Below are 15789 nucleotides of genomic sequence, written 5' to 3' on the forward strand. Positions count from 1 at the left end.
AAAAAAATGTGGTCTTCAAAGAAATGCACGTGAAAGGGGTCATAATAGTTGCACTATGAACAGTTACAAAACATTTATACCCGTTTTAGTTGAGTGGAGGCTTAGATTAGGAAGTGTTGAATTTAGTTGCTATTTCAGCCTTAAGATCTGTTATTATGACAAAAACTTTAAAGTCTGTAATATTATGATAGTTTTGAAATTAGATAGGGATTTATAATTTTAAGATAATTCTTTTAGTGTATTTATTTATAAATGTTTTTATTGTTGATTCTCTTATTACTGTAGCTTCACATTTTGTCAGTAGAATCATACAATTGTTCCTTTTGGGTTTCATTTTGTTGTTGATCATCTCATTTTTATTTTTGTCAATAGCTAATCAGTTTTGTATATTTTGTCTTTTGGCAACTCTCTAGTGAGAGATTTTGAACAAATTCAATATTTTTTTTTACTACCTAGAAAATAGAAGCCATTAGGATTGTCCAATAAATGGGAATTTCCTGTACAGAGCTAGAAAGTTACCCTATAGAATTGTGGTGAGTGATGAAAAGTATGTTAAACATAGTGATCGGTGGTTTCAGCGCCATTATGGATATCGTTGATCAAGTACATAAAATATTTTTATTCTCATCTGAGTGCACCTCATACCTCATTGGAAGCCTTCCTACCTCAGATAAATTTACTGATGTTAACATACAGCCTGCAACCCTAACATCAACAGCACTAGACAACTTTGCAAGGAAAGTATTCATTTCTTCCAGGAACTGAATTAGATGCAACACTACCGAGGACTGTCGGTAAATGGTGTTTTAACAGCAGTACGAGTTATTCCAGGAAGGACCTTTGGCATTAAACGTTGTCAACAATGTCACGAGATTGAAATCCCCCGTCATGTCTTGGGTCACTTCACCGAGAATAAAACTTCAATTGTTGCCAGACATCACAGCATTCATTCTATCCTTAAAAAGAAAATACTGGCATGGTTGTCCACAAGGAAGTTCATGGCATATGCACTCCTGACAGCACTCGTAGAATAGACATAATCACCTTCAGTGGAAAATAAAAAAGCGGGTATATTATCGATCCAACCATCACATTTGTAGATATTTCTTTCTTGGAGGCTTTAATTTCTAAGAAATATTTTGAGTCATTTAAACACTGAAAAACTCATCCTGCCTCTGATGGATATATGATATATGATAATTTTCAGAAGCCATACACACTTTGCAGTTGTTTCAATCAAGTTATTTTCTTGTATGAACAAGTACAATGTCACGGCTCCCAATATTCGTCTAAATTCATTCCTCAGTTCTGTGCATAGTTTTTTTTGAATCCAGGAACAAGCTGGCAGTTCGACAGCAGGAACACATTTTAAAGTGTTCCTTGCTGTGCTTTCTGAAGCCAGTGTCTCCAAGCCCCTTCTACCTTGCTGCACAAAACTGGCAGTGAAGCACACCTGCTGTGCATGCTCCACTGAAACAGGGCTCTGCTTGTGTCGAGTGGCAAACATAAGTTCCAGGGTCTATGTACCCACCAGCAGTGTTTTATTCATCTTGTCCAGTGGAATGACATTCATTACTGTGATGAGCAGTGATGATCTTACATGTATAATAGACAAGTAGTACCATTCATTCCATTGTGTATGTTAAAAAGTTGATCTTATTTTGATGATGTGGTGCACTGTAATAAAAATGCCATTCATACTGTAGCTCTCACTGTACTGAATAGATTGCTCAAGATATTGAGACACTATTTACATTAATCTTCATGTTAATACACCGACTGACAGTGACAATGCAACACCAAGGAGGAGTGGTTCGAAAGGGATGAAAGTTGGGGAAAAAACAGAGACGGCACGGACGAATAATTGATGTTTATTTCAAACCGATATGCAGGTTACACAATGCGCACGGCATCGACTCAGTAGGATGTAGGACCACCGCGAGCGGCGATGCACGCAGAAACACGTCGAGGTACAGAGTCAATAAGAGTGCGGATGGTGTCCTGAGGGATGGTTCTCCATTCTCTGTCAACCATTTGCCACAGTTGGTCGTCCGTACGAGGCTGGGGCAGAGTTTGCAAACGGCGTCCAATGAGATCCCACACGTGTTCGATTGGTGAGAGATCCGGAGAGTACGCTGGCCACGGAAGCATCTGTACACCTCGTAGAGCCTGTTGGGAGATGCGAGCAGTGTGTGCGCGGGCATTATCCTGCTGAAACAGAAACAGAGCATTGGGCAGCCCCTGAAGGTACGGGAGTGCCACCGGCCGCAGCACATGCTGCACGTAGCGGTGGGCATTTAACGTGCCTTGAATACGCACTAGAGGTGACGTGGAATCATACGCAATAGCGCCCCAAACCATGATGCCGCGTTGTCTAGCGGTAGGGCGCTCCACAGTTACTGCCGGATTTGACCTTTCTCCACGCCGACGCCACACTCGTCTGCGGTGACTATCACTGACAGAACAGAAGCGTGACTCATCGGAGAACACGATGTTCCGCCATTCCCTCATCCAAGTCGCTCTAGCCCGGCACCATGCCAGGCGTGCACGTCTATGCTGTGGAGTCAATGGTAGTCTTCTGAGCGGACGCCGGGAGTGCAGCCCTCCTTCAACCAATCGACGGGAAATTGTTCTGGTCGATATTGGAAAAGCCAGGGTGTCTTGCACATGCTGAAGAATGGCGGTTGACGTGGCGTGCGGGGCTGCCACCGCTTGGCGGCGGATGCACTGATCCTCGCGTGCTGACGTCACTCGGGCTGCGCCTGGACCCCTCGCACATGCCACATGTCCCTGCGCCAACCATCTTCGCCACAGGCGCTGCACCGTGGACACATCGCTATGGGTATCGGCTGCGATTTGACGAAGCGACCAACCTGCCCTTCTCAGCCCGATCACCATACCCCTCGTAAAGGCGTCTGTCTGCTGGAAATGCCTCCGTTGACGGCGGCCTGGCATTCTTAGCTATACACGTGTCCTGTGGCACACGACAACACGTTCTACAATGACTGTCGGCTGTGAAATCACGGTACGAAGTGGGCCATTCGACAACGCCGTGTACCATTTATCGTTCGCTACGTGCGCAGCACAGCGGCGCATTTCACATCATGAGCATACCTCAGTGACGTCAGTCTACCCTGCAATTGGCATAAAATTCTGACCACTCCTTCTTGGTGTTGCATTTGCTCTGTCAGTCAGTGTACATTCAGTGGACTGCAAATCACAAATTTAATTTTGCATTTATATTATTCACTTCCTTTATTCATAACTACTATAGGCTATTAATTTATAAATTGTGTTAAGATTATTTTGTAACCTTGTAGTTGCCTGTAAATTTCAGATAGATTAGTAAAGAGGAAAGAGTTTCACTGGTCTCTGAACATGCCGCACAGGTGGGTTATGTTATACCGGGGATTCCTGTACTTCCAAGAGCAACATACATTCATCCTTATGTGTGCTTTCTGAAATAGAGAAGTTCCTTATACACGATGCCATATATTGTTATAAATCTGACATGCCAGCCCAGTATTACAACTTTGGTATTTACGGTATACCTAGTATGCACATTAACTTTTATAAATCTGATTTTTAAATTATCGGTCATTGTTGTTCCTGTGTTCTGTTGTTGCCCTCTCCCGCTTGTATTCATTGGTTGTATAATTTCCTCAGCTGACATCATGCCCCATCATCACGTGGTGGGATTCACAACCTGGTTTGCTATGTGCCAATTAGCACAAGGTTTGAATGCAAATCTGTCTTAATCATTTCTTCATGGTTTTCTTAAATCTTTATTATGGTATATGGGTTTTAAACTCTCTACGTGTACATACAGGTTATGCTCGATATGCACCTTTTCACTCCCCAGCCTTTTCTCTCACTTTCCTCTTTTTGGTGTTAATTGTTATTCTTCTTTCCTAGCTAGTTATGAACAACTTTGGATTTCGTGCAGTGAAACAACATAAAATACAGTGTTTGAGGAGGGGAAAGAATCATGTTGAATTATAGCTATTCTTTAATCCCAATCTTTTTGTACGCTACAGTATATATCATCTACCCTAAATTTTGCCAGAACGTGGATTTAGTTAAATTTTTAATGTATGAAATTAATTTATTACTTAGCTTGATACTGAAACTGTAACAAGTGTGTAAAAATACTAATTGCTTATTTTCAGTTCAGTACTTGGAATATTGTACAGTTATTTTTCAACTTGATGCATTATTGTATTTTTAAAAATTCATTTCCACTAAAATAATTTTGTGAAATATTTAACAAAATTTTCTTATGCATGATTCTGAGTTTCACTTTTGCAGCTGTAGTTTCACTGCACTGGTTGCTGCTCTATATTTGTTCTGTATTTTTTTTACCTAATTATTTACTTATTTATGTTAATGCATCAGTATTTATTTTATTTTATATCACAGTGTTTTCAGTAGTTGTGTATTTTGTCTGTATATTTTGGGCTATAATTACTGTACTATTAATGTTGATCTGATAAAAATGAAATTGCATTCACACTTCTGTAAGTGGCCTTCAGTTGATTCTGTATGCACACTTTCATATCATTTTCCAAGGACCAGAAAGAACTTGTCCCACTTCACAAAATTTTGAATATAACATTTAACAGACAGTTGAAATGTGAAGTGAAGAAGAAATTGTAATGTTATAGGATGATCCTAATTTTAAGGAGTTCAGCACCTGATAAGTTTCTTAATAATGATTTCAAATCTAGAGTCTTTCCCGACTGAAGGGTTGCAAGTTTTATTCTTTAACTCATGAGTTTGTAAGTGTCTAGGCTGCATCAGTGAAAGAAACCTCAAGACAAAGAATTAATATTTACTCAGGTAACAAGAGTAGTGGAACATCCAGCATTCATTCTACAAGCTTTTGTAAATTAACTAACCATCCCCACAATACTATCTTTGCCACTTGCTCTGTGGCCTTGTTTGTTCCTAACCTCTTATCATAAAAACATTTAAAAACTGGGTCTATCATCGTCTTGGTCTCTATTTCTCTTACCCTCCATGGCTGAGCCCATTATTAATCTACATAACCTATCCTCCTCTATTTACCTCACATGACCCCACCATTGTAACCGGTTTATGCATACAGCTTCATCTATTGAGTTTATTGCTAACTTAACCTTTAGCTCCTTAGTTTGAGTACGTTTCTGCCACTGTTCCCACCTGTTTGAACCAGCAATCAGTCTTGTTATTTTCATGTCCACTAGTTCCAACTTGAAATAATAATAATAATAATAATAATAATAATAATAATAATAATAATAATAATAATAATAATAATAATAATAATAATAATCACAGCAATAGAACCAGCTTTTGGGTGGTTAGGCCGTGTGCATTATACAGAGTTTCGTCCAGACGTGCCATTTGGACTCATCAGCTGGAATGGCACGCCCCTCCAGGACTCTGCGGCCGTGAAAGCCTTTTTTTGATAATAATAATAATAATATAATAGTACAACATTCCACCAAGCGGCCCACGAGCACCGTACGTTCTACTTACAAATGTCCCACATGCACTAATGATGTGTAGTAAGCCTAATCACTTGTTTACAAAGAAGCATTACAACGTGCTGTATTTCATATGTTGTGAAACAAATAGTCATTTTGCTGCACGCGTTCCATAACAGGGTGCATTTGTAAATACGCCAAAGATGCAGCAAAGAAAATTTAATAATTTTTTAATTTATGCACATGCAGACATTCCACTCTATAAAAGAGTTGTTTGTATGAAACGAAAACTAATACTGTTCAGCAAAATATGTGTATAGAATGCAAACATCTGTTTGGAAACTCCTATGCATACCGTCTGTGAGCTTTGACTGCATTCCGGCCAGATTCTCCATAAAATTATGTCTGTGTATTTGTCATTGCCAAACACACTAGCCATTGCTGATATGCAGACAGTAAAAGTAGTGCTGCTGTACCCTACACCAGCCTAGTACTATGTGGTCGAAAGTGAGGGTTACTAATGCAAGAGGGTTGCATGAGATGGGTAGCGCGAGGAACATGCTGCGAGCCACCGTCCGGTTGTCATCTCTTCATATTCTGACGTAACCTACCTGCTGGCAGTAGTTCCCCTGTGAAAATCAGTTAGTAGACACCCCATTCATCATTAGTGCATGTGGGACATGTATAAGAAGAAAGTGCGGTGCCCGCGGGCCGCCTGGTATAATACAAAAATTGTCAAAGTAGTTAGTGGGATGTGAAACCAGTAACATTATTAACATTATACAATTATATAAAAGATATGCATTGGAAAAGAGAACATAAATAAAGAACTACATATGCATTTGAAAAGATTAACAGATAAAATATGAAAATATAAAGTTCAGTTTTTAAATGCAGAGAACAGACAACAAGGTAGACTTTAGCTGTGAGGTGTCCATAAGATGCCTACAAATTTCATTAGCTGACAAGTGAACCATAATACAGTACATCCACTGTTATGCTAACTAGTACTCATTCTATAAGTATTAGAATGTTAGAATATGTATAGTATCATATACGTGAAGTATTACACTACTATCTTTTATTTTGGCACTAGGAAATTTAGAAGTAAAATATTACACATATTTGAAAAACATAAGAGCCAGACAGTGTTGTGGAAATATTTGATTTTAAAATCCAGTGTCATAATATTTCATTTTCCGAGTGAACCACTATAACAGATGTTTGTGCAATTTCATTTCATTTTCATAATTTGTGGGAACCAAAAAATGGAATGGAGATTTAGTGGTATCATGTACATGGTAATTAAGGAGGAGTGTTTTGTTTAATCTTAATCATAGAAATGTGCATATTAATTTATTTTATTCTTATGAAACATTTAAGATTGTCCATGTTGTATTAAGATGCTGGTGAAATTAATTTTCTAAATCTTTGGTCATGGTTTTCTGAGCTAAATCTGTGCTGCCTGAGTAATGTTTGAACATAAGTAATTAGAATTAAAAAATGGTCTGGAAGATATTTTTTTGAAAGAATGGAGAAAAAAATTGTTTTTCATTCTCATTGATCCAGTTAAAATTTTGCTGTCATTTTGCTGGGGCCATGGTATCCACTGTATCTCTCTCTTTCATTTTGGTATCATGTTTTGTAGCAACATGTATACAGTTAACATGGCGGCAGGAAAGGTAGTTGTGACGTTATGCTTGTAGTGACTTGGTAGTCTCTTTTTGTGTGTGTTTGCTCTCTGAGGTCATGTCTCTCTACAGTCGAGGAGCCGCCTACAACGCCGCAACCCACCAACACGAAGCCTGCCGACACTTTCGGCCGATTTCTTTCTGTACCTGGAGCTGGTAACCTATCGCTTTGCTCTGCCTGGCTCTGCTCTGCCTGTATTCCCCTAACCCAGCTTCTTTGTTTCTCGCTATAAGGCTGCAACTAACCTGATAATATTTTGATCTCAAGGGAGTCTTGGAATTAACTAACAATTCCTTTTCTTTTTCATACAGGGTGAAACGGCTAAAATGTTCACCTCAAGTAACTCGTAAACCATTAAAGATATCAAAATTCTGTTCTCACTTCCAGTAATGTTACCAAGGGCATCAGTGCTGTTAGCTGTATGTTTTTGGGGAGAACAGTAAGAATGAAAAAGAAAGAAAGGAAAAAATCATCTGTAGAGTATATAAAGTTAGAATGTTTTACTCACAGTATCTGTATTTCTTTCAACACGTCAGTCAGTCTGCATTTGATCAGAAAAATAATTACCTAACTGAAAATCTTAAACGATAAAAACGTTTGAATAAACAATAAATATCATCTAGGGTTTTAAATAGGTCCAAAGATTTTAATTCAGATTGAGATACCAATATGAAATTGCTAATGCAAAATTACTTATATCTGTAATTATACAAATAAGACCCCTTCCAAGGGGCTCGTAATCAGTCTTGTATAAATGGAATGACATTAGTAGACGAATAAGCTTGGATCAAGTTTTTTAAAAGTAGGAGAGTGTACAGTATGGAGATAATGTTGAAGAGAAACATTTATATATAGTATAGAAATTAGGGATTGGAATAATTTACCAAAGGAGGTGTTCCATAAATTTCAAACTTCTTGGAAATTATTGAAGAAAAGACTAGGTAAACAACTGACCAGGAATCTGCCACCTAGGCTACAGCCCTGATTGACTGATTGACTGATCGATTGATTGATCGATCAGTAAAAATGGATACGCAGCAGCAGTTAAAGCATGACACTCATTGAAATAGACCTCACGGCTGACATAATTATGAAGCATATTTGAAAACATTGTTTTATCTCAAGAAGGACTTGCTGAATTTTGAGAATTGTCACACCTATGAATTTGCAATGCCGACATATCTAATGCTAGATATAGAAAACAGTGTGCTGGTAGTTCCATTTAAAAATACAATGTTCCTACCATTTTTTTGATAGATATTGGCGTCTTGGAAATGTACTGAAAGTTCAATTTCAAGCCCCTTGGTAACAATACTGGAAGTCAAAACAGATTTTCGATATCGTTAATGCTTTATGAATTATTTGAGGTGAACACTTTAACTGTATGTACAGAGGTGTGAAAAATATTATGAGAACTAGAATAGCATAGTTTGATATTGTAGACCTAGTCAGACTTGAAGAGCACCCAGCTGAACCACATTTGCTTCAAAATTTACTTTTAAACATGTAGCCAAGCAGACTGAGTTGTTCATTATAATCTACTAAAATTCATTTCAGTCTGCTTAAATATCTATTCATCAATAATTAAATTAATTTATGTGGTAGCAAATGCAATTGCATAAATGGCAAAAAAAAAAAATTAAAAAAAAAATTGGGTTTCAAAATAGAAAGTTAAGGAGCTAATAAATAACAACCAACTTTGGAGTTGGTCAGAATTTTGTACACATGAAATTCATTCGCTAAAATTGATTTTAACATATTTTCTTTTTCAAGCTGAGATGTTGTTACTGTGTAGTTTCAGGTTATAGATTTGAAAAGTTAGAAGACTTCAGAGATGTTGTAATGGAAAGGAAATAAAGTGATGATTTAAAGAAATCTAATAGGTATAGAAAATTAAAAATGAGGATATGTGCTGGGCTAACCACAAAGACAGGAAGAGGAAGCAACATAAGAGACGAGGGCAATGGTATTAAAAGACAAAAGAACGAGGAAATATTCCACATCTTTGCACACTGCAGTCTTCACATAGATGGATTCTCTCTCCTCATCGGTCTTTGTGAGTGTGGTGCAGTGTGTTTCAAGATGTGGAATATTTCCATGACTTTGTCCTTTAGACTTTTTGTGTTTATTCTCTCTTTTCTCCTGCATCCTCTTCCCACACTGAAGTGACACAATCTTTATCTTATCCTTGTATCTAACTTTCTATTTGTGAATTAATAAATACCGTGCTGTGCTTACTTTGGAGATATTTTAATAAGTTAAGTTCTTCAAATAATTTATGTTCTAATAGCTGTGTTGCCAAAAAGCTATAGTGATTTTATTCTTACCGTATTTTGATTAACAGTACACCAATACTCAGATGAGTTACTATGTTCTACACTTCATCATTTATGTTGGTCACCCTTATTTTGCGATGGACATGTTGTTTAAGGAAAGTGCTCCTACTGTTGGTGTGCCGTACTTGGTATACATGGTGAAGGCCACCTTTCCATTGCTGAATATTTATGGACCATCAGCAATACAGAAATTTTGTACAGTATTTGCTTATTCTGTATAGAACTGGTTTCTTTATGTTAATCGCATTTTCATGCGTGACAGTGCAACTTACCATGGAATAGAGTTGCAACTTACCATAGAACAGAGTATATATCAAACTTCCCAGTTAAAGACAATGCCATTGTGGCATAACTGAAAACAGTCCCAGCAAAAAATGCATTGAATCTCTACAATCAATGGTGATATAAGTAAAAATATTGTCAAGATATGTATGACTGATTTTGCATCAATATTAATGGCTACTTAAATGCTTTGTCAAGTGCTTGCAAGATATGTGGACATCTTACAAAAGAACACAAATCTGTATAGTACAAATATTATTCCAAGTAGTAAGGCATAATAGTCAGTATACATCATTTTTCACACCTCTGTAGATTTATTTTAGTCAGGGGACTGCAGTACAGAACCATCAGTATGCTATAGTTTTTATGAGTAGGAATTATTCGTAGGCTTACCTGGCCAGTGCCGTTTCTGTCTAATGCCTCTTCTTGTTTGGACTGCCTCAATTAATGTGTACTGACAGAGTGATGCAGTCCACTCTGAAGAACTATTAGACGGAGTAGAAATTTTATTTAATTAATCTGACTTGTAGTAATCATCCCCATACTTCTGGTAGAAAAGAAATAGCCTAGTATTGACGATATAGCTGTTTCCAATATTTTCTGCATTTGCTTTTCAAACTAAAATAGTTAGCTAATAATCTTTCATAGTTCGACATGTTGAATTAAATCTCTAACATTGCATCTTCCAGGAACCTTGCTGTATATTTTTCTACAGTGGTTAATGTAGTAAACAAACTACACTTAAGTCTAGTACAGAGTTCTCCAAATTGTGCTTCATGGGCCATGGGCTATATTCAGATATATTCAGATATAAATTTAAGTTTCTAGTGCATATCAAGGCAGTGTTGATGTATATTAGAAAAAATATGAAAAATGAAAATCCGCAGCCGGTTCCCGGTTTCAACCGGGTCAGGAATGGAATGAATGAAGCCCCCATCTAGCAGTAAGGATAGAAACTGTGCTGACTGCCAAAACCTATCACATTCCTCTGGTGCTATTGGTCTGTGGAGCAGTGGAAGAAGGTTTTATTGAGTGATGAGTCATGGTATATGTTGCAGCATTCAGATGGGTATGTTTGGACGTGGTGGATAGCTGGTGAATGGTATTTACCCGAACAATGAAATTTGGTGGAGGTGTTAAGATGGTCTGGGACTGTTTTTCCTGGTTTGGGCTCATACCATTAGTTCTGGTCATTAGCACAATGAACGCAGGTGTTTATGGAAACATATTGGACAATTGTACGCTTCCCACACCGTGGCAACAGTTTTGTGTCAGATCTTTTCAGTCAGTATCATTATGATGATGCTCCTGTCCACAAAGCAAGGACTACTGCATCATGGTTCAAAGAACGTCAGGTGGGTGTGCTGAAATGGCCTGCTCAGAGCCCCAACCTGAACCTCATCAAACGTTTTTGGGATGAACTAGAGCACCAGTTGCGTACCAGGTCAGTTTGCCCAACAAACCAATAACAATTATTCACCATGCTTCAGGAGGAATGGAAATAAATTCCACCTTCAGTGTATCAGAACTTAGTGGAAAACTTTCTGCAAAGATTAAAGCTGTAATAGTAGGAAACTAACAGCAGTGGAGTGTTCGGAGACCTTTGGTTACGTAGTGTATCATTAGGAATAGTTTAATTTCTTAATAATTTTGTAAATACCTGTATAATATGCAAACAGATATTACACAAAATCAGTACAGGTATGGAAAAGCAATGTTTATAAAGTAGACTTAGAGAAACAAAACCATAATGAAATTAAAGTCAAAAAAGGTAGGGGAGCAGGAAGCTCTTTTCACACCTTAAGTACTGTTACATAAACCTTTACAATGCAGTGTGTTTCAACTACTAAGATTCACTTTTCTTTATTCCTCCCTTTTAATTTCTTATGTACAGTTGACCTTTGTACATAAGTTAATGTTTGTGAGTTAGAATTTACATCAAACCAATAAGAGACTGCCTAACAAATGTCAAGGAGGTTCTGTCAATATTTGATAAGGGAAAACACTAGTGAAAACTACATACGGTACATTGGCAAGATTCCATGCTCTTGACCATATGCCAGGAAAATAAATGTATCAGGTCTGTATTATATCTGGCTTATTATGTTTCATTACTATCCGAGGCAATGGGAAATATGCAACAGAGTGCAGGAGAGTGAAATGAAATTCTTGAGGAACAAAATGGGAGTAAGAAGAAAAGACAGAGTGAGAAATAAGAAGGTGAGGGAAATACTGAAAGAGGAACTCTTACAAGAGAGGACTGAGAAATGCCACGTTAGATGGTATGGCAATGTCAACAAATGGAGAACTCAAGGATACCAAGTAAAATGCTCAAAATGAAAATAGGCAGCAAGAGGCTGAGGGGAAGTAATGAAATGGCGCATGGTTTTTAGTGCTGGGAGTGTCGGAGGACATGTTCAGCTCGCCAGATGCAGATCTTTGAGATTTGACACCCGTAGGCGACTGCGCATTGTGATGAGGATGAACTGATGATGAATATGACAAATATACCCAGCCCCATGCCACTGGAATTAACCAATGAAGGTTAAAATTCCTGACCCTGACAGGAATTGAACCTGGGACCCCTGTGACCAAAGGCCAGCACGCTAACCATTTAGCCATGGAGCCGGACGCTGAAGGGAGTGAAGGTCTGTGTTGAGGAGAAAGGAGAAGACTGCAACAGCGTATCAATGGGGAGCCGGTGCAATGACAGGAAACAATGGAGAGGCTTAAATTCCAAACGGACCCAAACAACAGCTGCAAGCTGTGCTAGCTGATAATGGTAATAATGTAAAGGGAAATACTATAGGACTCATACGGTACTAATTTAATTGATCAGTTAATTTCCTGGTTAGCAGAATGAATGGATGAATTAATGATCAAGAAGATTCAGAAGTTGGATTTCATTGTGTATATTTCATTGTATATATACTTTTGAAAGTGAAACATTTATTCAGATCCTTGACTATGAAAACCAATTTGGAGATCTCACCACTTTTACTTCTTGCACATGAATTTGAACCCCTGTGTGAGATTCTAATTCCAAGGCATTATAGTGCTTGATAAACCATGATCAAGTTGTCTTAACTGAAATATGACCTATTTTGTGCGAGTAGAGAACAAATGTACACCAATAACGGAAATTAACTTACTGTTATGTTGTAGAATCCCAGTTCTCTAATGTAAATACCATAGACCTTCAGAGCTTTAACATGCCATTAGGCTGAAACCGTCGTAGAATCTTCAGCTGAACAAAATAGCTTCCTCAGTAGTAGGAAAAGACTTTTTAAGAACATTCACAGATATGAGATTACATTTCACTGGCTCCAAGTATTAACATCATAAATCCAAGGATAGCCAAAATGAGTTACGATCATCACTATCAGTATTTTTCATCTGTATAAAAATCGTATCTCCTGCACCCAAAAACTTAGCAGCAATGATATATCATAATGTCATTTCCTAGACGAATGATAGCACAAATAAAATTGTAACTGTAATTACGATGTTTGAACTGGGGGAAAAAGTTACGGTGTTAGTATTTGGAACCATCCATTTTTATATGCCATATGTACTGAAAAGGGGCTGCCTGGCCGAGGCGGTAAAGGCGTGCTCGGCTCGCCCGGAAGGACGTGGGTTCGAATCCCTGTCAGGAAGTCGTAAAATTTCAGAAATGAGATTTCCACTTCCGGAGGTGCATATGGCCCTGAGGTTCACTCAGCCTACACCAAAAATGAGTACCAGGGTAATTCCTGGGGGCAAAGGCGGCCGGGCGTAGAGCTAACCACTCTACCCCATCAAGTGCCGAGGTTACGGATAGTGGAAGCCTTTACCTTCCACCCCTCCAAGGGTCTTCATGGCCTGTAGGGAGATGACTTTGCTTTGCTTTGCTTTTTTATATGTACTGAAAGATGTAGACCACTTTATCCCCTTTGCTAAGCTCTGAAGCACTAACTGTAGATAAATTTTATACCAACAGTTGGTTTGCTACTCTATAATCATGTGTATTTAGAACATTACATTGAGTTGAATGATTGTGTACATATTAATATTGTTTTATATTTAACATACTTTGAGTAGACCGAAAGCTTTTCAGAGTTTTAGAAATTTTTCCTTGAAAAATTCTTTAATAAAAGCAACCCCCACGGTGCTACAGCTCTGATTAGTCTTGATGTACCATTAACAGACTGCTGCTCAGCTTCAAGTCTTGGAGATTACAAGGTAACATTTTGTCAGCATGAAAAATACTCTAGGCTGTTATTCTCAACTTCCTACACTGGGGCCAATATGTCACCATTGGAAAGCTCCTCATTTCTCATATAGGTTGAGTAGACTTCCAGACAGCCCTTAGATCCAGGTGAAAATTCCTAATCTCACTAGGAATCAAACTTGTGGCCTCTGGTTAAGAGGTAGGCTCATTATATTAACGAGGAGAGGCCAGACCCTGCATCCAACCGATTCCAATGAGCTACAATGTGCCTGTTGGGGGATTCTCAACAGTAACTTGTATATAAGGGTTTAGGTCAATACGCTTCCTTTTTTTTTTAAAAGTTGAAGCCAAATGTCATGGCGCAGCATCCGCTTTGGACCAAGTGGAGGTGATAGAACACTAAAAGACGAACACATTTTACTTAACCATGTCAGGTCTGCAACCTAATAATTTTGGAAAAATTGATGAATCCCCGATTCCAATGCAGCACGTATGTACTTGGAGAGTTTACACCTCAGTCAACCGAAGCAGTGGCCGAGTGGTCCCTGAACTTGTCTGCAAACTTCAACGACATGAGTTCGATTCTCGCCACAGCTATACTTTTTGTACAAAATAAATTATTATTTGAGGGAATGTGAAGATAAAAATGTGAATAAAAATATTAGGCAAACTGCAGTGAACTTTATTGTAATGCAATTTCCATAATATTTTGGTTCGCATTTTTATCTTCATGTTCCCTGAAATATTAATCCATTTTGTACAAGAAAAATATCTGCGATGAGACTCGAACTCACATCTTCGATGTTCGCAGACAAGTATGGTGACCACTTGGCCACTGCTCCAGTTGACTGCGGTGTAACTTTCCCAGTATATATGCGTTCCATTGGAATAAAGTATTCATAAATTTTTCGGAAATTATTAGGTTGCTGACTTGACATGTTTAAGTAAAATGTATTCACCTTTTAGTGTTCTATCACCTCCATGTAGTACAAAGCAGATCCTGTGTGATGACATTTGTCCTTATTTTTTCTGAAAACGAAAGCATATTGACCTAAACCCTTATTCACGAGTTACTGTTGAGTGTCCCCTTCCCTCCCCCATCCCCCACAGGTACAATGAAGCTCTTTGAAATCGGTTGGATGCAGGGTCTGATTTCTCCCTCTCTCCCTCCCTGTGTCATTAAAATTACTGACACAACTTTCCTCTGTTAAGCACTCTTAAATGACAATTGCTGAGCTAGAATTTGATCCAGTGATGTTGAGCACGAGAGGTAATTGCCTAATCAATTGTGTTGCTCACCTGACCTATCATATCCCTTTCAGACCGGAAAGAAAACTGGAGGTGTAAATTTTTGTTTGTACGTCAAGAACTGACTAAAATGCTCCTCAATACACATATTAATAGTTTATTTTACAAAATAAAAACTAACATCCGAAAAACAGGACCCACACAATTGTGCGTATCAAAATTCAAAACCTCGTTGTATCACGTACGATGGTGTAGCTTCAAAATTTACGTTCACTAACCAATGTACACACTTCATTGAATATATTCCGGTATTCAGTAAAGCTTCTAGATTAATATAAACGCAGTAAATAAATACTTACTTTCGGCAGTACTGCTTCCTGCCATCTCGCCGATCAACTGTGCTTTTTAAACTCTTCTTCCTTCGCCCTGGCGGTCAAGCGCATACTAAAATCAATTGAAATACACGCCACGTGTCCTGCACAATCACTGCAGTCCGGTGTAGCGCCGAAAAAACATCAAATACGGTCAGGGATAACGAAAATACGAACCCGCA

The 15789-nt window shown here is 38.2% G+C and overlaps 1 protein-coding gene across 11 annotated transcripts in view; it reads left to right on the forward strand.

The window, feature by feature from the left end:
* Ndae1 (Na[+]-driven anion exchanger 1) overlaps positions 1-15789 on the forward strand; it is a 917075-nt gene that overhangs the window by 760732 nt on the left and 140554 nt on the right. For 8 of the 11 annotated variants that reach the window (XM_068228594.1, XM_068228592.1, XM_068228595.1 and 5 more), the window contains one exon: positions 7232-7315. The exons of the other annotated variants lie outside the window; for them this stretch is intronic. In XM_068228594.1, coding sequence (XP_068084695.1) covers positions 7232-7315 — 84 coding nt within the window. The remainder of the gene's footprint in view (positions 1-7231; positions 7316-15789) is intronic. 11 annotated transcript variants of the gene reach the window in all.

The sequence above is a fragment of the Anabrus simplex genome, chromosome 7, assembly GCF_040414725.1.
Source record: "Anabrus simplex isolate iqAnaSimp1 chromosome 7, ASM4041472v1, whole genome shotgun sequence".
Taxonomy (NCBI): Eukaryota; Metazoa; Arthropoda; class Insecta; order Orthoptera; family Tettigoniidae; genus Anabrus; species Anabrus simplex.